The sequence below is a fragment of the Natator depressus genome, chromosome 10, assembly GCF_965152275.1.
Source record: "Natator depressus isolate rNatDep1 chromosome 10, rNatDep2.hap1, whole genome shotgun sequence".
In the NCBI taxonomy this organism is placed as follows: Eukaryota; Metazoa; Chordata; order Testudines; family Cheloniidae; genus Natator; species Natator depressus.
The window spans coordinates 6588817-6611852 of NC_134243.1; the positions used below are offsets into that span (position 1 = coordinate 6588817).

Genomic DNA, 23036 nt, shown 5'->3' on the forward strand with positions numbered 1-23036 from the left:
GAAGGTATTTCTCCGTAACATTAGCTGTCTTTCCGCTTAAGAAATGAGCCCTTAGAATGGGAAGCAGAGTGAGTATATTAAAGGCCCCCTTACAATCACCAACAGACATAAACTGCATATAGAGGAGGAGAACTTAGGAATGTTAAGCAGGATTTCTAGGTACAGGACAGGTGCACCTCATTAAATGAGTGGCAGTCCATGTGCAAACTGATCCAAACTCTCCATAATGCAGAATGTTAGCTCTTCCCTATATAAACAAAGACAGATTTTAATTCACTGCGAGGGGAAACTGACAGCACTTCCATGGGGTTCTTACTGTTGTAACAGCGGCTCATGTATTTATTTTTAACATTCGAAGTCATGTGTGTAAATAGATTCAGTGTGATGCACAAGGACATAACCTTACGGGAAGGCACAGGGCTAATGGGAGGCACAGGACTAAATGCAGCCGACTATATTTTCCCACCCCCAGATGCCGCCAACTCGTTGTTCCTGTTTTATAGCAGTGCTAGAGGACATCTTCATAGTAGAGTATGGATTAATGAAGGGCAAGAAACCATCCTCTTCTTTCTTTTCTTTTTTTTTAAATCCCTGGGTTTTTCAGCTATGGAAACATTGGCAGGCTAGGAATATCTTAAGTGAATCTTATGAAGGCTCCTTAGACTAGTCTTTTCAAAGGAAATATGTTTTGCTGTCAGTTTATCTTTTTTCCACCCAACAAGCACTTGTTTCCTTTCCTGAGTTTCTGGAGATCCCTCGTATCAATGACTGTGAGGAAAACCTGGGTTTTTTTCCCAACATCAGTTAACTCATAATGAGAAAAAATGTTCTGATTAAAGGAAAGCATGGCCCTGAAAAAGTGTGACCATCTCTTGATACAAAACTGGTGCCATCGCAGGCCTGTCAGCTGGTAGCCGATCACCAGAGTACACGTAATCATTTGGGAACTTCCCCACCAAACAGTAGAACTCACAGCTTGTGCAGCTGATAGGTTACCAGAGTGGGGATTTGAACTAGCAACCCTTGTGGGTCATAATGCTACTAGGCAAGCTGAACGGGGAGCCAGGGCAGAAGAGTATCCCAGGAAGAAGCCGCAGCTTGCAGATCTATCTCAGGTGCTGAGATCTAAATAAAGAGATCCTTTGCTGTCTCATCTGATTAGATCTCTAGCCGGTCAGAAAGGAGAGCGGGTGCTGCCTCTGTAAAGGAGGAAGGGATAAATCAGTGATTCAATGTGCATTTTAAACCAGCTGCTCCCGGCGAGCAGCGAGGAGTAATCAGAAAGCCTTTCCTTCCCACTCCATGCAGATCCTCACCCAGGAAGACTGGAACGTGGTGCTCTATAATGGCATGGCATCCACCTCCTCATGGGCGGCACTCTACTTCGTGGCCCTGATGACCTTTGGCAACTACGTGCTCTTCAACCTCCTAGTTGCCATCCTGGTAGAAGGCTTCCAAGCAGAGGTAAGGAGGCTTAGCAAAGGAATGGGGCAGGGAACTGGCAGCTGCATGTAGGAAATGGGTGAGGGGGTCAGCCTCATGGCCTCTTCCTCAGTAGGAAAATAGCAGCTTATCTCTAAACAACCCTCCAAGGACCACAGCAGTACCTGGCCCCCCAGACCCTCCAGTAAAGCCCACCAGCTGGAACAAGATAGGACACTGGTAATCCAGTGCTCATGGGGGAAAGGGCCAAATTAAATTAAGCCTGGTCTACACGTCAGAGTTGGTGTTGCTGTGTCAGCTAGTTAGTGGTGGGGGCAGTTACTGACATAAATAGGTCGGCATAAGTCCTAGGGTGGATGCAGTTATACGGTGGATGCAGTTATAAGAAGAGAAGGAGTGATAAAGCTTGTGATGAGGTGCCCTTGTGATGCCTGTCTAGCTCTGATGGTTCCATCCTAGAGAGGATGATCCAGTGGTTAGAGCACTTGCCTGGCATTCACAAGACCACGTTCCACCAGGTTTCCGGTGTGACCCTGGGCAAGCTGCTATGGGTATGTCTCCAGTTTGTGCTGGAGATGTAAACTGAATCATCCTGAGTGTGGTCCCAGCCGAGACTTGAGGCATGGACGTGGGTGACTGGCTGCTTGCACCACTGTGACTATGCTTCTGGTTTGAGTGTGCTAGTGTGGGTATGTCCTCTTGCTGGAATGTACACCTGCCACTCCTGCACAGACGTGTCTACACTAGGAGCTGGGGATGTAGATTCCCAGCTTGAGGAGATATACTCGTGCTAGCTCTCACCGAGCTAGCGTGCTAATAATAGGATGTGCCCAGTGGGATGGGCTCACCGCTCTGAGTACGAACCTATGGTCTCTGGCGGCAAGTACTGGGGACAGAACCACTGGTCTGACCCCATATGGCTGTTCTTATGTACCACCACCTGAAAATGAGTGCTATAACAGTATATGTGGCCAGGGGCCTGGATAATGTCCAATCGCCTTATCTTGGGTAAGGAAGATTAAAGAAATGACTATTTCTCAGTCTGCTTTGAGACATTCCCAAGTGTCAATCCTGGAACCCGCTGACCCATTCTGCCCTTCTCCGTTTTTTCCTTTGGAGCAGGACAGATCCATATGTAGCATGGAGCTTTAAATGAGAATTATGATCCCATTTCTGGTTTAATATATTATCCAGAAGCTTTTGTGAAGTCAGTAGGGCACGGACATGATTTTGAGACTCACCTAAAATCATCCAGCCTCAGTTCAAGTTGAAAATAATGATCCAAAACGCTTGGATCACATTTTTGGATTTTTGGATTTTTTTTGTATCCCAAGGCACGCAAGAACAGAGAGGCTGCTCAGCATTTTGGAATATCAAACCAGCGCTAAGCCCATGGGAACTCAGAAACAAAATGAGGAAGGGTTTCAATTTTCATTCTCTAAATTCCCAGGGTGTGGAGAGGGAAAGAAAATCTTTTATTTATTTCAGAGTAGCAGCCGTGTTAGTCTGTATCCTCAAAAAGAACAGGAGGACTTGTGGCACCTTAGAGACTAACCAATTTATTTGAGCATAAGCTTTCGTGAGCTACAGCACACTTTATCGGATGCATAGAATGGAACATATAGTTAGATAGTTAGATAGATAGATAGATATACAGATAAGTTGGAAGTTACCAACAGACTCCAACGAGAAACTGCTGAGCTTGAATTAATATGCAAACTAGATACCATTAACTTGGGTTTGAATAGAGACTGGGAGTGGTTGGGTCATTACACCTATTGAATCTATTTCCTTAAGTTAAGTATCCTCACATCTTCTTGTCAACTGTCTAAATGGGCCATCCTGATTATCACTACAAAAGTTTTTTTCTCTTGCTGATAATAGCTCATCTTAATTAATTAGCCTCTCACCGTTTTGTATGGTAACTTCCAACTTATCTGTATGTGTATGTATATGTGTATATATATATATCTTACTATCTGTTCCATTCTATGCATCCGATGAAGTGGGCTGTAGCCCACGAAAGCTTATGCTCTAATACATTTGTTAGTCTCTAAGGTGCCACAAGTCCTCCTGTTCTTTTTATTTATTTGTTAATTATTTTTGATAACTTTTCATCTTGTCCCCAGAAATCTCATCATTTTCATATTTTTTCTGCTTACATTGCATTACATTACACCGAGACAACACTGCGGTTCACTGTGAAGTACCACTGCAATATGCAATCACCAGAAACACCCTTCTCCTCAACTGTCACAACTACATTTTCCCCCTTTAAGGTGATCTGCCTGGTTTCCATTATTAAAAAGTCCGTTCCCAGCTTCCTGATAAGTACCAGGACAGGCAAATGAACAGAAACAGCTAGTTTGAAAATGGTCTTATCTTCATTGTTTATTCCCAGACTTTCAAAGTGGCTTTCTCAGGATCACAGATCTGGGTGATATGTGCACTTTGCCAGGGATGCTACAACTCTTCACATCCTTGCCTCTTAGCAGAACTGGCATGATCCTGCTTCTATTGAAGCCTGTGGAAATTCTGCCACAGACTTTCGCAGAAGCAAGATCAGCCCCCAAAGAAGGAATCACCAGGGTTCGTGGAGAATGTGGGCGGGCTGTGCTGTGCGGCGGGGTGCCAGCAGGCTGGAGTTTTGCTCTGCGGTGCTAGTTGTCTTCAAAATCCCACATGCTGTGCAGAAAGCTGGATCCAAAGCCTCTTGGAAAGTGCCTGGACTCTGGTACAGCCAGCTGGCAGGTCTGAGGCCGGTTCATTTACATTTTAAAGTGGTAGCTTTTCATGAATTAAACATAAAAATGAATAACCCATCAAAGCAATAACCCTGGTGGTGGTGATTTTTATATTGAACTCCCTTTGTTTGAAGCCGTTCCCCATGTCATCAGTTTTCAGTGTGCTGCAGATTTTTGCACTAACCGCTACATCATAGAAGTAGTCAGTTGAAAAGGGTTTGAAAACTGGCAGCTGATCGGGACAGTTCGAGTTCTGGGCACCTAAGAAGGTGGGGGAGGCAGTCTGAGATAATTGGCTGAACACATTAGCTGCATACTACTGCTAAAATGATCCACGGTGACATAGTTAACAACACTGGACACTAAACGTTCATGATGAGCTTTCAGAGATACCAGCCAAATAGAAATGAATGAAAGTTTCAATCTAGACTTCCCCATAGCTTGTATGTGTTTTGAGGTGGGAGTGTAATATATGAAAAGGAACTGGGTACCTAGATTGTAAGTTCTTTGGGGCAGAGATTCTTTTTGTTCTGTTCATACAGGACTTACCACAGTGGACCCATAGATGTTGTGGGAATACAAATAATAATATTGTTATGTGTGTGTATCACAGCCCACGGTTAAATGGAATCAGAATAGCTCAAATGTGTGTCATAGGCCCTGTATTGCTAATGAGAATCTCATTGAACTCAAGAGGCAGGGACTGTTCTTTTTTGGAGCTGAAGGATCTAAGTTTTATCTTTTTGCTTCTACCACCAAGTCCTACGCCGCTATAAATGTGTTACGATGGGTAGAATTTGAGTAATATGTGTTTGTTTGCCTTTGCCCAAATCATTCTTCACCTTGGTTCATCCCTGCAAAATTGCCCGTATTTCATGACTCTTGCTGCTTTTGAAGCTCCTGTCTCTCGGGGTCCACTAGTGTGTCTCACACCTCCCGGCCCTCAGAGAAAATGCTTTAGGATATTATAAAAACGCTGAATGTGCGTGCCAGCCATGTATGGGGAAGGGCCACCAGTATCAGCCTTTTGATCTTCAGCAGGTTCCAGAGAGAGGAGGTCATAAACATTCCAGATGAAGCACACAGGCTGTGCCAAAAGTTAACAGCTAATTGAAATCCAGGAGTCTGCTGCGCAGGCCTCCTTTCTGTTCTGCCTGGGGTGTAGAGTAGATGCAGCTGTTTGATGTTGCCAGGCAGACCCAGCCAGTCCTACTTTGCACTTTTCCCCTGTTTTTTTTTCTAAGTGTAAGTCCACATTCATTCTCTGTTCCTTGCCCAATCAGCTTTATCGGCTACACTATTGCTGTTTCATTTGCACCCTTTAATCCCTGGGTGTTGGGCCCCAGCTCCCCTTTGATAAGTAACTTGTCTTTAAATATGTTGTCATTGACGAAAACAAACAATGGAAGTGGGGGGGGGGGGGAATGGGCCATGAATTATTCACTAGCTAGTCTTGGTGTGTGTGTGAGGGGGGGCGGAAATCAGTGCTTTTGTTATCCACTCTGTCTAGATACATTTTTAACTGTCTCGGGGATTTATAATACTTCTGCTTATTCCAAGCTGTTTCATTCAGTAAGAGAGAGCAAGCAGAGAGAAATCGTATTTGCCTCATATATTTTTCTGTGATGACTTCAGTGAACAAATAATGATGCATTAAGCGAGTCTGGTAAGGGTACCAGCCAAATGCCTGGCGGTAAAGAGAGTGTTCTGGTTTGTAACTTAGAGTTAAGCTAAAGGATAGTCCTCTTCTCCCTTGGATTATAGTTGGTCGGCTCTCTAAAGCTCCCTTCACATGCCCATGGCTCCAGACAAGTCCATCCCCACTTCAAATATCTTTTCTGGTTTCCCCTTACCTCCTGAAGCAAATGTAACCACCTTCCCCTTTTCTGCAAAGCCCTACACAGTCGATCTCCTACATAGAATCATAGAAGTGTAGGACTGGAAGGGATCTCAGTAGGTCATCTAGTCCAGTCCCCTGCACTCAAGGCAGGACTAAGTGATATATAATACTGTACATATAATGCTCTGGCTCTTGCCTCTATTCATTTGTCCCTTCAGCATGACCGACAACCACCTTGGTTTACCATCTTGTGTTCTTACTACCAAATAGAACACACGTTTACACACTGGCTCTCTGTCCCCCTCTAATAGCTGAAATACTATGAGCCCAGACTGCAGTGGACTAACACCTACCGTGTCTTCTAGCTCGGGTAGTCAAAACTCATATTTTTTAGCTCCAGAGGTCACAGGTTGAATCCTTGCTGTGGAAATAATGTTTGTTGCAAAAGCCACCCTGGCCTTTCCACAATGTCCTGTCTCCTGCTTGTTCTCTAAACGGCTGAATCATGTGCTACTATGAAGACAGAAATTGGTAGCCTTGTGCGATATTCTCGATAAATATGTAATTACAGTCTTCACAAAATGGACCCTGTTTTCTTGCTAGTGTTTAATGGCTCCTTTTGAAGCTGGTACAGACTGTGATTTAAACGTGTAAGAGACAGTTTCTAAAGCCTGCATCAGAACAGCCTAACCACCCCAGGAGTTAAATTTGTAGCATGCATTTTTCTTTCTGGTTTTCTTCTTTAGGAGGCTTGGCAAAGCTTATGGCTATAGGCTTGTCAATTGTCTCTTAGCAAGTACAGTATGCACTAGAGAAATCCCACCAGAGCCATATTTCAGCCATGAGGCCTTGTATCAAACTGCGTGCTAATAAATGAATAACTTAGCTCTAGTTTTTATACAGCAAAGACCGGCAAATCTTCCTTGGCTGCAACTCGCAGGAAGAAGCATTCAGCAGAGCTGAGGATCTTTTATTTTCCTGTGGCTTTATTCTTTGATTTGTTGACTAGCTGTTGATGCCAAAATATGAAAAATCTTTTAGACAGCAATCCTCACAAAGTCATATACTACAGAGGAACTTGTCTGAGGTCTTTTGCCTTGCTCTTCTTCTTTGACACTACGTGTGAGTGTGATCAGAAAGGTGGTTATGTACAAATGGGCCTTTCTTAGTCATCCGATCACTCCAAGTCATGTGGGCTGACTTTACTGATAGAATTGGGGGGGAGGGGGTTTGCTATTGTTGGCCCTCCCCTACAGCTAAAGGAGCAAGCTGGGTTCTGTTCTATCCTATGCGTCATTGACAAAATTGGCAGCTGACTTTGACTGGGGGACTCCTTTACTGATGATGCTGTCAGAGGCTTGATCTTCAGATCCTGACTTATGAATGGTACAGATTTGACAGGGACATCAAAGGAAGAGAATAGACACAGAAATCCACAAGGTCATGCATAGTATAGAGCATCCCTGACTTGCATGTATGACTGCAGAATGATGAGCTAAAGGGCAAAACTTATGCTTGTGTAGCTGAGTCACGCAGAGGTTCCAGATTGACTGATTGGAAAACTATCTCAAATCTGCTGTACGACGCCACCCAGAGCTTCCAGAATTATGCAGATCTAACAGCTACTGTATGTTAATTCTTCATCCGTGAAACAAAAAAGATGAACAAAGAAACTCAATCCCCTCTCTTAATAAATAATCATTTCTTTGGCTGCACCACTTAGCAACACACTGCCAAAGAAATTAAATTCATCACCACCTTGGGGAGAGCAGTGTGTGTCTGTTGAGACCATGATGGGTTTGTACAGGCACCAATTAAGAAACTGTGCTCCTTATAAAGACCAATTTGCACAACTTCTCTGTAGCCTTCATGGATCAGTTGGACGGCTTGCCAGAGCAATTCTGTCCTGCTGACCACACACAAAATGAAATTGTTTAGGAGAACTTTACAAGACAAGCATTTGTACTCCAGCCTTTTAAATGAATTTAGCTTAGTCTTTTTGGTAGCGTACCTGGATATATGAAAGCAAAGAACCAGTGTTCAAATCTGGTAAAGACATTTCAAAGAGGATTGTGTGGCTGAGGGCTCGGCTTTGGCATGCCAAACCTCTCAGCAACATAATCTTCTGGTTGCTGGTCAGGGCCCTGTGTGTAAAAAGAATTAAGGGTCTTCTCCCAAATCCCAAACTCACTGTCACCATTGGCCCTCCTGTTGGCGGTCTAGAAGGAGACGCTAGAGACTGAATCAGCCGTGAAAACTAAATTATGCCTCCATGCTAGAGATGGTCCATGATGGGGTAGCGTGTGCGTGTGTGTCCGTTCACCACTTGTGTTGTATCTCTTCTGTGGATCCCGAAGTGTCTAATCTGGGGTCTGTTCATGACTGTGTTGGGGAGGATGTACAGAAGCACTCAGTATTGGCCTAACTGCTCCCACCTAACTCAATGGTGAAACTTCCATCCACTTCAACGGACACAGAGCTAGGCCAATGCTGAGGTGCAACTCACCAGCCGGTGTAACTTGGCACATGTCCCCAGGGTCCTCTGGGGTTAGAGTGACCAGATGTCCCAATTTCATAGGGACAGTCCTGATATTTGGGGCTTTGCCTTATATAGATGCCTATTACCCTCCCCCACCCCCATCCCGATTTTTCACACGTGCTGTCTGGTCACCCTATCTGGTGGAGCGCTCGGTGGAGCTACGACCTTCTACCAGCTGAGTTTCAGCCCTGAGAGTGTCTGAAAATCCCACCTTACGTGTTTTGGTAATAAATGATTTTTCATTTGTTTCCTGCAAGGATCGCATGGTTCTCCATGTGGTGTTTGTATAATATTCCAGTATAGAGACTTCTAACAAAAAGCAACATGACTAGACAGAATTGTTAACTAGGCCCCCTGAATGAGATGCACCATAGGCACGAAAGATGTTACGGCATGAAGGTTAAAGACAAGACTATTTTCCAAACCGCTGGGGAGCCCAGCGTGATTCACAGAGATAAGACTGACAGCACAGAGATGAAAATCACCGACTCCTGCTCAGAAGTTTCCCCACGAGGCACAGACCCCCTGCTCTCCAGCATGAAATGCTGTGATCTGTATTTGTTTGCTGAAGATATTGAGGCATGAGTCAGCCAACAAACTAGCTGTCATTAAATACGGATCTTTAAAAAAAAAATATAGGCAGATGTTTTGGAAGGAGAGAGTGTTTTAACTGCACAGCCTGAGTGGAAATAGCCTGGAGGGAGGTGGTTACTCAGTTGTCAAAAAGCCACCAAGTCTTAAGTCTCCAGCTGTGGTCATCTTCACTTTCAACCCTCTCTCTCTGTCTTCAAGCCACGTCTGCTGACTTTACTGACATAAATAAGCTCCCAGTACTATCTCAGCCCTGCAGAGCAGGTGCAGTTATGGAAGAGCAGGTGCAGTTCTATTCTACCTCATCCTACAACGCTGCCCAGTGACTTCCGATTGCAGAATCTTTATAACGAGGCAGGATGAAAGACAGGGCAGGGCTTGATTTTTCAGATCCCGGGTTGAGTTTTTCAGTACTGGTAGCTAGAAAAATATCCTTTTGACACCTAAACCCAGCAGCCTGTGAGTTGGGATCATGGAGAGAGGATAGATACGGAACCCCGGGATGCCAGTTTTTCTTAGTCCCTTCTCTGATGGTAACAACGCTTTCACGTTTTGCAGTGGGACTCATTGTTCAGTTTGGCTAGACACTGAGGTGAATGCAGCAGCATTGGCAGGAGCTATATCTTGTATAAGGGCGTTTCAAAGCAGTTCCCATACACATCATAATGCTTAGCGCAGATAGTATGACCGTGCCCAAAGGCCCCAATTAAGATCGGGCACCACTGTACAAATACAGTCAAAGAGAGAGTCCCTGCCCCAGCTCTCAAAACACTTTACAAACCTTACTTGATTAATACCCACAACAGGTAAGTATCATGGTCCCCATTTTACAATGAACAATACAACAGCTGCAAACACCGAGTTAGGGAAAGTGAGGTACAGCAGGGTTGAGAGATTTGCCAGTGGTCACTCAAACAAGTCAGTGTTGGATACCCTTCCATGTCCCGGTCTATGCTCAACCCAGGAGATGACATGGCCCCTCTGATGGGATGAAGTACGTGGGCAGCCATTGGTCTGGCATTAGTAACTTAAATGGATCCAGGGAATTTTATTCAAAAACGTCTCTTTCTTGGTCAAGAGCAAAACACTAATCAAACATTAAATTTCCCCATCCCTTCCATGCAGGGTGACGCCAACAGGTCGGACACAGATGAGGACAAGACATCTGCCAACTTCGATGAGGATTTTGAGAAGCTGAGAGACCTCCGCGCAACAGGTAGGAATAAGCTTGAATTTCCTTCTGCGGTGTGCATAGCTATGCTATAACTCTGTTTCCAGAGGCCTTGTAGAATGGTTTAGGTCAGTGTTTCCCACATGGTGGGTCCCAACCCACCAGGAGGCCTGGTGGCACTCCTTCTCCCCAACTACCCTCCTCTCTGGTGCTCTGACATCCCCAGGCAGAGGCATGGCGGGGTGGGATCTCCGTGGCAAGTGCAGTGCGAAGGAAGCTGCTGAGCCAGCGAGCAGACAGTAAGAAGCCTGGTAGTGATTGCAGCCCAGCTGTGGGGAGAGAGGGGCTGGCTGGGGCACAGAAGGGGGTGGGCTGGGGGGAGCCAACTAGGGGGCTTGGGCTTGGGACTAAGGGGCTGGGGAGGGGAAGGAGCAGGTGCAATGGATCCCCAAAAAAGACAAAATACAACTTAGTGAAAAGTTTGGGAACTACGGGTTTGGGAGCTCTATCCCTTTTATCTCCCCTCGGGGCAGTACATTTCATGTGGTGACTCACCTGGCTGCTACGCTTGCGGGGCAGTAGTTTTGCATTTTCAACTAGTCAAAAAGTGTTTCGAATATGAAAAAGACTTTCCAGTCTGAACAAATACGAAGAGAGAACGTGTGTTTCTTTTCAATATATCCTTGCCTCAGATATTAAACTGTATTGGCTATTTGGTCACCTTACATCTCATCCCCTTTTAATTTTCAGGGTGGGGTTTTCTTAAAATTTTAAAGTGTCTTTTGGGCCTGTAGCCAAAATTCATTTGACTCAATGAAATGACAGTCATCTGGTGACCAAATGGAATTAATTGCAGATAGAAACAGGAGTATTTTAATGGTTGGGGTCACCAGTTGAGGGAGCTGGAGCAATACTAGGTGATTTAACTGCCCAGTCATTCAGCTCAACTGGAAAATTCCAAATATCGGGTTATCAAATTCATCTTCACTGCAGACGGTTGGCCAACAAACCATAGGCTGAAATTCCTTTGTATAAGCTGTTTGCCTAACCACTTCGAATAACAGGCCCATTCCAGGGCAGGAAGTAAATTGCCACTTATTCTCAGGAAGCTCACAAATAGAGAACAGGGCTGAACTCTCAGAATAAACTGTGGACAAGGAATAGCTTGACCATTTCCAGTCTCCATAAACCTCCTAAATGCCAAGATGTGTACAAACAACATACGGGCATTAATGATCCCATCACAAACCCATTGGCCTGTAAAATGTGTATAGACAGAAGGATCTTGTGTGGTTCAGATTAGCAGATTTGGGGCTTCCACCCCTTGAAGTGATTAGCAAAGCTTCTATGGATTTCCGTGGTTTATGGACAGGCTTTGTGCATCAGCAAATAAGCAAACTGATGCTAAAAATGCAAGGGCACTGCATGACAAAAGCAGGCATCAGAGGAGAATTAGCAGGGGTAATAAAACCCTTGGCTTTCTCCGTACAGTGAAGACAGAATCATTTCCTGAACTACCTGTACAAGTGTAAAATTGTTCTTCTCTCCTACATATGGCAGATGGTCTCATCCTCTCCCCTCCCCTCCCCCAGACGGCAGATTCTGCAATCATTAAACCGAAATCCACTGAGCCAACATAAATTAAGATTTGCCCTCGACTCCAGACCTTGTCTTTGAATCTAGGCTTTTGATGACAGAGTATTACTGTACTCAGCAGTGCAGAAGGAGTTTTGTTCTGTAGATTCTTGTTTATCTTCATCATGAACACTGTTGCTGCAATTTTTAACGAGTATATTATGTTGCTTTCTGAAAAGATCTGATGCTGTGTGGCCGTGACAGCCCCTATGTCTCAAGGAGAGGTCCATTTTCCCTTGCCTTAGAGCTGAAACAATGTGGTGTAATTGCTCCCTTTCTTTTTATTAACTAGAAGCAATTATCAGGGAAAAAGTAGTTCATTAGGTTATTCTGTTGTGCTTCTATAGATGTATGCATGTTTAGGAGCCCTTCGCATTTCCTGTCCCTGGAATGGATGACTAACGATCACAGTGTACGTTTGTACAGTGCCTTCCGCCCCAAAGGAATCCAAAGCACTTTACAAATCATTTAATCTCTGCACCACAGGAAGAGAAGAATAATTTATCCAGATTGTAATTTGGTGAACACATGAGGACTAACAGCCGTTTCTCTTAGGGGGAAAATAATAGCCATACAATCTGCAACTCCAATCCTGATTGCTGCTGAGCACCCCCAACTCCTTGTGTAGTCCGGGATGAGTTTCTAACTCAGCAAATGCTGATGACCTAGTGGCTAGAGCACTGGACTGGAACTCAGGACACCTGGGTCCGATTGCTGTCTCTGCTGCTATCCAACTAGGTTACCTTGGACAAGTCACTTCGCCTCACCATGCCTCAGTTTCCTCCATCTGTTAAGTGGGGATAATGATACCAACCCCTTTTTAAAGCAGTTTGAGATCTAGGGAAGAGCTAGGGGTTATTATTAAGATCGGGCCTTCTGAATGCTCCTGACCTTGGCCTTCTATCTCCTATGAAAGACCCCCCCGGCATTGGTGGCACCAAGGAGTTTCCATCTGCTCTTCCCGTTCAGTGAAGTCAATAGGAGACAAACGTGGGTTGCCTGTTTTAAAAGTGCTGGTTGCAGTCCCCAGCTAAGCTCCTGAGCGGAACCCTAACTGCAGCTCGCCTTCTTTCCAGAGATGAAGATGTACTCCCTTGCCATCACCCCAAACGGTCACGTGGAGGGCAGGGGGAGCATACCCCCTCCCATCATCATGCGCACTGCTGCTACTCCCATGCCAACACCCAAGTGCTCGCCGCACATGGATTCGGTGCACACCTTCGTGGACTCAAGGAGAGGGAGCAATGCTTCAGTGGATCCCCTGAGCTACGATCAAAAGTCCTTGGTATGTTACCAGTATTGGCAGTTTCCCCCTCTTCTCTGCCTTTTATATGTAATAACACAGAGGGGGAGATAAATGTATAATCTTATAGGCAGGGCTGGTAGCGCTGCCTGTGATTAAGGTTGCCCAATATTCCCCATTATAAAACCCTGTTTTCAATTGCATATAACTTTGAAAAAAACTAACCCTTTGGGCTGATCTTTTCCATGCTGTGTGTGTGCCTCAGGCTGAATTGTTCTGGGAAATTGCAGCCAAAACAGTTTAGCAACTTCTGAGAGTGAGGCTGGGGAAAAATACATGATTTCTTCCCATGTGAAAAAAAACGGGTGATCTTTTCTTTGACCAGCTTTAGTGTCCCCATGCTTTGGAGCTAGGACTTGAAATTTAGCAGGGGGTGGGTCAGGGATATGCCCCTTGCCATCCTTGTGAAAAGGCTGCCCCATGGACAACAACCTCCTGGTAGCCCTGATTCATCCACAGAACAGGTCCAGCCTGCGTACTGAATGAGGCAGGGGTCCTGTGGGGAAAAACACTATGTGATTATGTAATTAAAGACAGTATCGTAATGCGTACACACAAAGAGACATAGTTAAGGTTGCACACTGGCAATCTTCATCTCGGCATTTACTAATTTTTGAGTACTTGACTTTGCAACCTTTAATGCTCTTTTAACATTTTGGGTGGGTGGGTTTGGTAACGTATCTAGGTTGTGTACGGAGCTGATCACAAATTGGAATTGCCATACTGTGGTAAATTCTCACATTTCTATTCAGACAAAAAGTCAAAATATCTAAACCTATTGCAGAATGTGAAAAATTTGGATTTGAAAATGTCATAATGTTTTGTTTCAGGTAGACATTAATCTCTGCACGGCCTGACCTGTCACGGTGTTTGATGGGATTTATAGTTCTGGGTCCCTCAGTCCCCATTCTCCCCTATTGGCCCAGCTCTGTGGTTGGACTACATCTCCCGTGATACATCCTGGTGACTTCCGATCCCATGATCCACTGCGACTCAGCCGTAATTTTTCCTACCCTGGGTTGGGTGGTGGAAATGAAGTGATCGGTGGGAAGGTGAGATCAGGCAGCAGGGGGCATGATGAAATAGGGCAGGATGGTCATAACAGTGGATTCAGGCTGTGGAGAAGCAGTGGGGAATCCAGAGTTGCAGACTGGACTGACACGCAGAGCTGGATAGTGTGTGGTCTGTCATCAGGAGGGCTGATGTGGCAGGGAATGCATAGAGCAGTCAAGATGAGTTGCTGGTTCTGTAGTCACTGGAGAAACTAGGGTCTGAGGACTTTGCTGCCTCATCCGCAGAAGGCTTAAGGAAGAAGAGGTTACTGGGTGCTGCACAGGTGGGGGACAGGGACTCAGTGCCCCTGAACGGTTTCCCTTGGTTACGATGGAGGTGTCAGGAGAGGGGGTGAGCTGGCTCAACTGACTGGAAGCAGGCAGTCCCAGACATTACACCTGGGCACAGTCTTCGAGAGGTTTCATTTGGCTTTTGCACAGGCAAACCACTGTGGTAAGAAACACGTTCTTCCTGGAACGACTGCACAGCCCCCGGGTGCCTCGGAGATGAGCCAAGCATCTCCTGTCAGGCAGGACTAATGGGCGGTGGCTCTGCAGGGCCCTAATTCCTTGTGGCATTTTAATGATTGGCTAGATGTGAGGCCCACTCGGGAGGCCGGTATAAACCATCTTGGAATGACTGTGAAGGAATCTGAATGCTTGTTCACCCCTCGCACGGCTGCTCTGCTCCTGTTTATTATACCCAGCCCCTTATTGAGGGGAACAGACAGAAACCAAGAGCTGAAATCATAAATTATCCTTAGGGAATAACCATCTGAGGGGAGAGAGGTGGCTGGAATTACTGAACAGACAGTAGATTTTGTTACACTCACAACAGGGCAGTGCTGGGGGGAAGGACTGAAAACAGAAGGACCAGAGTTAATGGACAAAAACGGGTTTGCATCTCTGCTTATCTGCCCTGCTTTTCACTATGTAACTTCAATATCATGCTGACATCAAAGCAGTGGAGCATGAATGCACTTCATGCAGCGTACTGAGGTAGAACCGTTATCACCTTTGGTAAGCTTCCTAGCCAAGGTAATGCTTCTGAAAAGAAAAACGAGATGACTCTATCGTTTGTCTTGGGTTTAGATGGGATTGCTGGCTCATGGCTCGAATCAGGGCGCAAGCAGCCACCCAATGGAACAGCACTGAGATGAACCTTAATCAAAACCAATGAGAATGCTTAAAGCAGTCAGCTCTGTTTCTGTGCTGGAAGGAAAATGTTAAGAGAAAAGGAGATTTCTTTCTAGGCTTCGCTGCTCTGACCTTGAACACTTTCGTACCAGGAACTATTCAGCAATGCAAATTGCAGTTACAAAATAATCATCACCAGACATTTGTTTGCGGGGGTGGGACGGGAATCCATCTGAGGACATATTTAAGGAAAAATAAGACTATGGGTAAAATTTTCAAAAGCACTTAGATGCCCAAGACCCATAGGAAGCCAATGTGATTTAGACATTTGTTCGTCTCTAAGGTGCCACAAGTCCTCCTTTTCTTTTTGCGAATACAGACTAACACGGCTGCTACTCTGAAACTAAATCACTTAGGTGTTTAAAAAAATATTGCCCAGTGGGAACAGAGTCTTAGGGCTGGACACATTTTTGCTACCAGAATGGTGTAAAGGGATCTTAGTTAGTGTTAATGAGAGGCAGGCCCTTAGGAACTGGTTGTGTGATTTTTACTGTGACACGCAAGAATGTATCTCCAGTGACTGATCCCAGCCCTGCCATCAAGTTGGTGTGGAGCAGTGCCACTGTAACTGATTTCTCTGAAAAACAGGACTACATAATGTGGCCTATAAAAGGGCACTGTGACCCCAAGAGAGGATTCCATAAAATCCTCCTTGGCTGGGCTCCTCTGCTTGCTGTGAGATTCATGTATCTGGAGCAGATGTGGAGCCAGCCTTGAGTTTTCATTAGTTGTGCCCAGTTTACATGGGGCATATGTTTTAAGACAGGTGGTGTGCTACTGTACGGCACTGACTCAGGTATGTGGACTCAGACCCCAGGCCATAGTGCACTGAGTGTAATTTGAGCGGGGGGGAATCAATAGCTTTTGTGAGCATTGTAATTCTGGAAAAGGGGAAGTCCTATGAAAGCCTTCTTGGAGCCTTTGTAATGTGGCTGGCATGCACAGGCAGGACCCTGTGTGCTTAAAACTTACATGGGATTCAAGAATCCTGCACTGAGAGAGGTTCTAGCCATGCTGAGGGTGTACTTTAAAGGGACGCCTTCGATGTGGGTTCACCTGGGTACCCAGGTATGAGGGAGTCAAGGAGATGAGAGAGGTTGCGGAAAAGCACTCAACTGGAACACCAGCATTCCCAGTGTGGGGCCCCTGTCCAGCAGCATGAACTTACCTGCCTTAGGCCTTAACAACACCTGCAATGTTCCCTGTCTGTTCTTCTTAACTGAATGACTGTCTTGTCTCTGGAGCCACCTAGCAGTTTGTGCCATAACTTCTGGGCTAAATTCCTTTCCATCTGATCCATTTCCTTCCCTCTTCTGGTTGAGGGTGAAATCTCACGTGTTTTTCCCATCTCTCAGTCCAGCCTCCGCAGCTCGCCATGTGCGAACTGGGGACCCAACAGCAACTGGGGAAGCCGACGCTCAAGCTGGAACAGCCTCGGCAGGGCCCCAAGCCTCAAGAAGAAGAACCAGTCTGGGGAAAGAGAGTCCTTGCTCTCTGGGGAGGGAAAAGTGAGCACGGATGATGACTCCGATGATGCCAAGTCCAGCACTGTCAGCAGAGCCACCCTGCACCGCCGGGCGGAGTCCCTGGATTACAGAAGCTCCTTGGACTTGCCTGAGCTTCTCCAGCTCCCCACCATGCGCCACTCCCTCAGCATCAACCCCCTGGCCGTGCTGCCCGCAGAGTACCAGGACTGCAATGGCAAAATGGTGCATGTGCCCAGCGAGTTCTTCCTGCGCATCGACAGCCACAAGGACGACCCCTTGGACTATGATGACGACATGGACGACGTAAGTTGCCCTGGGGATCGGGCAGCTCTGGGGGTAAGGGAGCCTTTCCCCTGTAAGGTGCTTGTTCAAATCCCGGGCAGAGTTGTTGCCACCTACTGGCTGGTGTAGATGAAAGAGTCCAGTTCCTAGTGAATTGGCATCCACTTCCCAAAGAGTTTTGTTTGCGAACAGGGGGGTTCTGTTACTGTCTGATCTATAGGCAAGGTGAAGTGTCCGGGTGATGGGCACCCACCTGTGTGAACTACAGTCCCTGGCTGTGGTTGACACCCATCTCCGGATGCCCTCCCAAACATTATTTGTTGTGATCTCAACCAAATTTCACCCCAGGCACCCTCTGTCACAGGCTTGCTAGAAATGCAGAACCCGGTCCCCTAGGCTCCCTTGAAAGCCTGGGGCCTCTCCCTTGGGCTTGCTGTCAATTTTCGGCCCTTCCCCCAGGCTTCCTGTGAAACATGGGTCCTCTCCCAGGCATGCTCTGAAATGTGGACCCCTTTCCCTCTGAGCTTGCCCCAATCTACCCATTCACCTTGAAATAGAGGGGAAAAACCCCCTTTCCTCTGGGCTCAGTCAGCCACACAGACCCTTCTCTAGGCTCAGTGCAGTGTGAGGCTGTTGGCTCCCTGTGGAACACTGCTTTCCCCCTCCCCAGCTCAGTCCCATGTGCAGAGCCCCCCTGGGTTTGCCCTGAACCACTCGCAAACTTTGGCCACCTTACAGTGAGTTTGGGCTCTCCAGGGAAGCATCACACATCTCAGTGTACAGCCCCCTCGTGCACAGCCCTCATTTCCCCCGGGTTCTCTGCACCGCGAGCACTATCTTGGCTGTCAGCTCTTCTGGACCTGCAGTATCTGTTCTTCCAACTTCCAGAAAGTTCCACCTTCCAAGGAAAGAGGAAGTGACGTTTGGCATGTCCTGGCTTGGTGGGTCGCCCAGAGCAGCTTGCAATGCCCTTTGCAAGAGCAGCATTAACCCAGCTGCTCTCCAGCACCAAACTGAGAGCCCTGGACATTGTTAACCCTCCACTGTGACCTCTCCAGGGCCTGATTCCTCTTTCAGGGACTTTGCTCCAGAGCTTCTGTGAAGGGAGGCTAAAGCTCAAAGGATTCCAGTCACTGCTGACACCCGGGTTGAGTTTTCAGATTGGAGTCACAACGCTGCAGTCAGCCTCATCTCCGAAAGAGAAAAACTAGCCTCATGTCAGCCAGCATGGAGGGTCAGCACATAAACCGGTGTCGATGTAATTACAGTGACGCGGTTAGGTCACTTAGGCACAACATTTTGGCATTGCAAAAAACAAAACAGGATTTTCAATACCTCTGAATAGGGGAGTTTACACCGATGCTCAAAAAATTCATAGACCCCAGGGGATTAAATTAATTAATTAATAAGCACTTAGTGCAATGCCTTGAAGCTTGGAAGTCCCTCAATCCTTATGTCTGGTGGGAAGATAAAGACACAAAATATGACTGGATTGGTTTCAAGTGCAGCAAGCAACCCCCCGGCTCCCGCTCACTTTGGGGGGAGTTTTGAGGGAGTAAGGACTTCGAGGTTTGGCCATGTATGTAGGGTTCATGGAAGCTTCCTTTCCTTGGGGGAGAAAGAGAGTTAGATCTTTACCATCCTGCATCAGTCCCAATCCCAGCCGCTGGTCTGAGCATCAGATTGCCCTGTAACAAGGCTTCCATTATACCTTTGGCTGCACTTGTACAGTACATCCCATGTTGTGTGGCTCTTCTTCACTTCCCTGTGAGCCTGATGGGAGGGTAGGAAAGATGGTGTTTTGGATAGGGCATTGGACTGGGACACGGGGAAATCTGAGTGCAATTCCTGGCGTAGCCACAGGCTCCATATGGACCTCTGGCATGTCACTTTACTGTGATGATGGGGGCCATATAAGGACACAGATGAGTCTTCATTTTCACAGCCAAATTCTAACACCGCCTTTTCCAGAAACCACCTATAGAGCAAAGAATTCAGAGGGTCGCTTGAGAAGGGCAGAGGGACCCCGTGGGCTAAAGAGCCAGGAAAACTAAAGAAAGGAGCAATTTCTTTGTTCTCTCCAGAGTTACTGCTACAGGATTCGTAAAGCCCTGGAGCCTTACAAACCGGAGTGGTGCAAGAATCACGAAGACTGGTCCCTCTACTTGTTTTCTCCTCAGAATCGGTAAGAAACCCCAGTCCACCGAGTGGGCTGGCAGCTGAAAACTGGGGCTTGGGAGAAGCTCATTCCATTGGGCAGGACACACCCAGCCCCAACTAGGGGGGAAGAATTCTGTGAGGGAATCCTCGCAGGGCTTGTGTTTCTCTCTCCTAGCCATTTGAGTGCCTTTTACCACAGGAGGGGCTGTTCCAGACTCCAGTTTTAGTCAGCCCTTCAGTAGGCAAAACTCTTTGGTGGGGAAGGTCTGAGTAAGGACATCCGAAGTCAGCCCCTTGTACTCTAAGTAATGTTTCTGTGATAGGCAGAATCACTGGACAGGGCCGTCGACACCTTGGCAGGAAGCTGAGGTGACTTATTAATACAGCTAAAATTATTATTGTTATTTCTTGTTTATTTCATTGATAATTAGTGCAGCAAACTGTGCACAGGAAGGTCCTATCTCAGCACCCTGAGGTAGTTACCATCGAAGGTTTTAAAGGAGTCTCTCAGGAAAGGAAATCCCAGTCAGAGGGGTGAGTTCCAAGCTTGCTGACCCAGACTGGCTTCTGGCCATGACCTCTTCCTTTCTGCCCCTTTTCCCCCAGGATTCGAGCGATGTGCCAGAAGGTTATAGCCCACAAGATGTTTGACCATGTGGTTCTGGTCTTCATCTTTCTCAACTGCATCACCATTGCACTGGAGAGGCCCGATATTGACCCCCACAGCATGGTGAGCAGCCCCCCATCCCTTTTCCTGCACCCGCAATAACTTTTCCCCAGCCACATTGGGGAAGGAACCTGCGGGATGGAGGATGCTGGGTTTCTGCTGTTTAAATGACTTGCCTCCTGCTGTTGATTTCTATTTTACAGGAGAGGATATTTCTGAGTGTCTCCAATTACATCTTCACTGCGATCTTTGTTGTTGAGATGATGGTGAAGGTAAGTATGTGTCTCCACTAAACCTGCCAACCCACGATGAGGGCTGGCCTCTGTGGTCTGAGAGCTAAGATGAGCTGTATTTCACTGCACGTCAGTGTCTGTCATGTACAGCAAAAAAGCAAAAGGCATGAGGCCACAACTTAAATATCTTTCTCCTACTGGTTCTAGGTGGTGGCCCTTGGCTTCTTTTCTGGGGAAAATACCTATCTCCAAAGCAGCTGGAATGTCCTGGATGGGGTCCTGGTCTTTGTATCCATCATTGATATTATCGTCTCCATGGCGTCAGCAGGCGGGGCTAAGATTTTGGGTATCCTTCGAGTCTTAAGATTGCTGCGGACCTTGAGGCCTCTCCGGTACTTTCACGCTGGGCAAAATGGATGTGTGGGGTTTGGGCTTGTCTTCATGGCAAGCTATTAGGCGTCAAGCCATGGTGTGAATCTACAGTGGAAGTCCCAGCATACAGCTTGGCTGCTGATACTTGAAAGCATAGTCAGCTAAGCCCCATTCCAGGACTTGTTGTTGCAGCGTCCACCTGGGACGTTACTGTGCAGCTTGCTGTGTGCGGTAGATTCACACCTGGACTTGCCGCATAGTAACTTGCCATGTAGGTGAGCCCTTTGTTGTGTTTTGATGAATCATGGAGTTTGAAGGGAAAGACTTGATTCCTTAAGCTACTGAAACTCTTCTGAAGTAAAATATCCTCTTGAAGCTAGCGCTCATATAGCAAGTTTCATCCATAGACCTCAAAGCGCTTCACAAAGGTGGTGAACATTGTTCCTCCTTTACAGGTGGGGAAAATGAGGCATGGGTTGATGAAGTGACTTATCCACAAACAATAGGCCAGGCCTCCTGAGTCCCCGTAATCTATCCACTGGGACACACTAAAAATACTGAATTGTTTCAGTGCATTGCATGCACCGTGTCAACTGGAATCTCACTTTATGGCATCCTTGCAAATTCATGATGAAAATGCTCTGATAGAACAAAGCTGATAATGATAGGAAAACTAATGGTTCTTTACTGGGCCATAAAAAATTATTCTCACCACAGGTGAGTGTTAACAGAAGTTGGCAACACTGATGGTTGTGAATCTGTTCTGGGATGGAAAAACAAGTAATTGCTCTAGTGGAAGGTTCTTCCAAGTTGTAAAATGTCGATCACATTTCTGGATTAACACCAAGACAGGACCCTTCTCTGTTTCAACATCAGAGTCGAAGAAGTTATGAAAAGGGCAAGGTTGCGTTTTCATGAAGATTTCCAGGCCAGCTTTGCAGTCTCCAGCCTGGTATACACACAGGGTTGAACCAGTTTAGCTAATGGTATGATTTTAAGCCACTTTAGTTAAACTGGTACAACTTCCTGTGTGGACTCTTGTATTGCTGTGAGCTTGGCTTTGATCTGTTTATCTTGCATTGATCAATTTACAGACCCAAGTTAACCCAGTATAACCAGTCTGAAACCAATATGAGTGGGTCTCCACAGTAATTTAACTAATTTGTTTTTTAAACCAATTTAAAATAAGCCAGTGTAGACAAGCCCTCAGCAGTGATGGAGAAATATCTGAGCTTTCAGTTGCTTATTATCAGACGTGACTGAACGTGAACACCAAATGGGTTTCGGTCCATCTATTGTGTGCATACTCTCAGCACCTGTGAGGAAGACCAAAATGACTGGTACTTTGTCTTCACCACTATCTAGAAGAGCTGATCTGGTTTGGGGCAGGAAGTGTTATCGGACTCGCACAGTGTGTATGATGAATGCCTTCCTCACGCTGCATTTTTATCATAATTTTACATATCAGGCTGGCTCCCTAATCAAAGTGACATGTTACACTGCACAACCTTACAGCCATTCCCAAGTGGGAAGGTCGCATTGGCTGAGAGTGAATTGGCAATTAAACAGGTGCTGGCAATAATTTGATAAGCTCCAGCTTCTGTAATCTTTCTCCTGTGTGTGTGTATCTAATGCCACCTGGACACAATGTAGCTGTTGGCTAGGAAGAGGAAAGGTCATGTTTTCAATATTTGAAAGAGGAATAAAAGGAATTTGTATTTTGTTTGATAGCACAGTAATAAAGGGACAGGGAGAGTATAAATACTTGGGGAATTCTCATCAGCTCACTTTGCTCGTTCCCATTTTGCATCATGCCCGACAAAAACACATTCTCTTTCCCAAGAAATTTCTTTGGAAACAAGATAGGTGGCTCCAGAAACGTGCGGTCCTTAGGAAAAAGAGCCATTTGCCTCTTCCCATCACACTAGTAAGCAAGAATCAATCTGGCTGGTTCCTACATAAGCAATGGCTTTTGTGTATTCGCTAGTTATTTCCTAGGTGGCAAAGTGGTTGCATTAATGTTTTCATCTAATTTGTTGCTTCGGTACCCCAGTCTGTTTTCTGAATTTGTCTTTACTGCTGCCCTCTTAGATTGCAATCTCTTCAGAGTAGGAACCATCTCTTTGTGTATTTACAGCACCTAGCACAATGGGGCACTATCTTGGCTTGGCCTTTTTAGGCAGTACCGTATTTCACAATGGTTGAGGTGGAGTCTCCATCATCAGCCATTTTAAACAGGAATGATTTGTGGGAAGTTCTACGGTCTGTGTCATGCAGGAGCTCAGACTGGATGACCACAATGGTCCCTTCTGGGCTTGGA

The 23036-nt window shown here is 46.2% G+C and overlaps 1 protein-coding gene across 1 annotated transcript in view; it reads left to right on the forward strand.

The window, feature by feature from the left end:
- The window catches only part of CACNA1H (calcium voltage-gated channel subunit alpha1 H), a 477272-nt gene that overhangs the window by 395978 nt on the left and 58258 nt on the right, over positions 1–23036 (forward strand). Inside the window, exons 14-21 of the mRNA XM_074965057.1 lie at positions 1309–1464; positions 10283–10373; positions 13040–13248; positions 16871–17305; positions 19369–19469; positions 20051–20174; positions 20315–20383; positions 20552–20736. Of these exons, the coding sequence (XP_074821158.1) occupies positions 1309–1464; positions 10283–10373; positions 13040–13248; positions 16871–17305; positions 19369–19469; positions 20051–20174; positions 20315–20383; positions 20552–20736 (1370 nt within the window). The remainder of the gene's footprint in view (positions 1–1308; positions 1465–10282; positions 10374–13039; positions 13249–16870; positions 17306–19368; positions 19470–20050; positions 20175–20314; positions 20384–20551; positions 20737–23036) is intronic.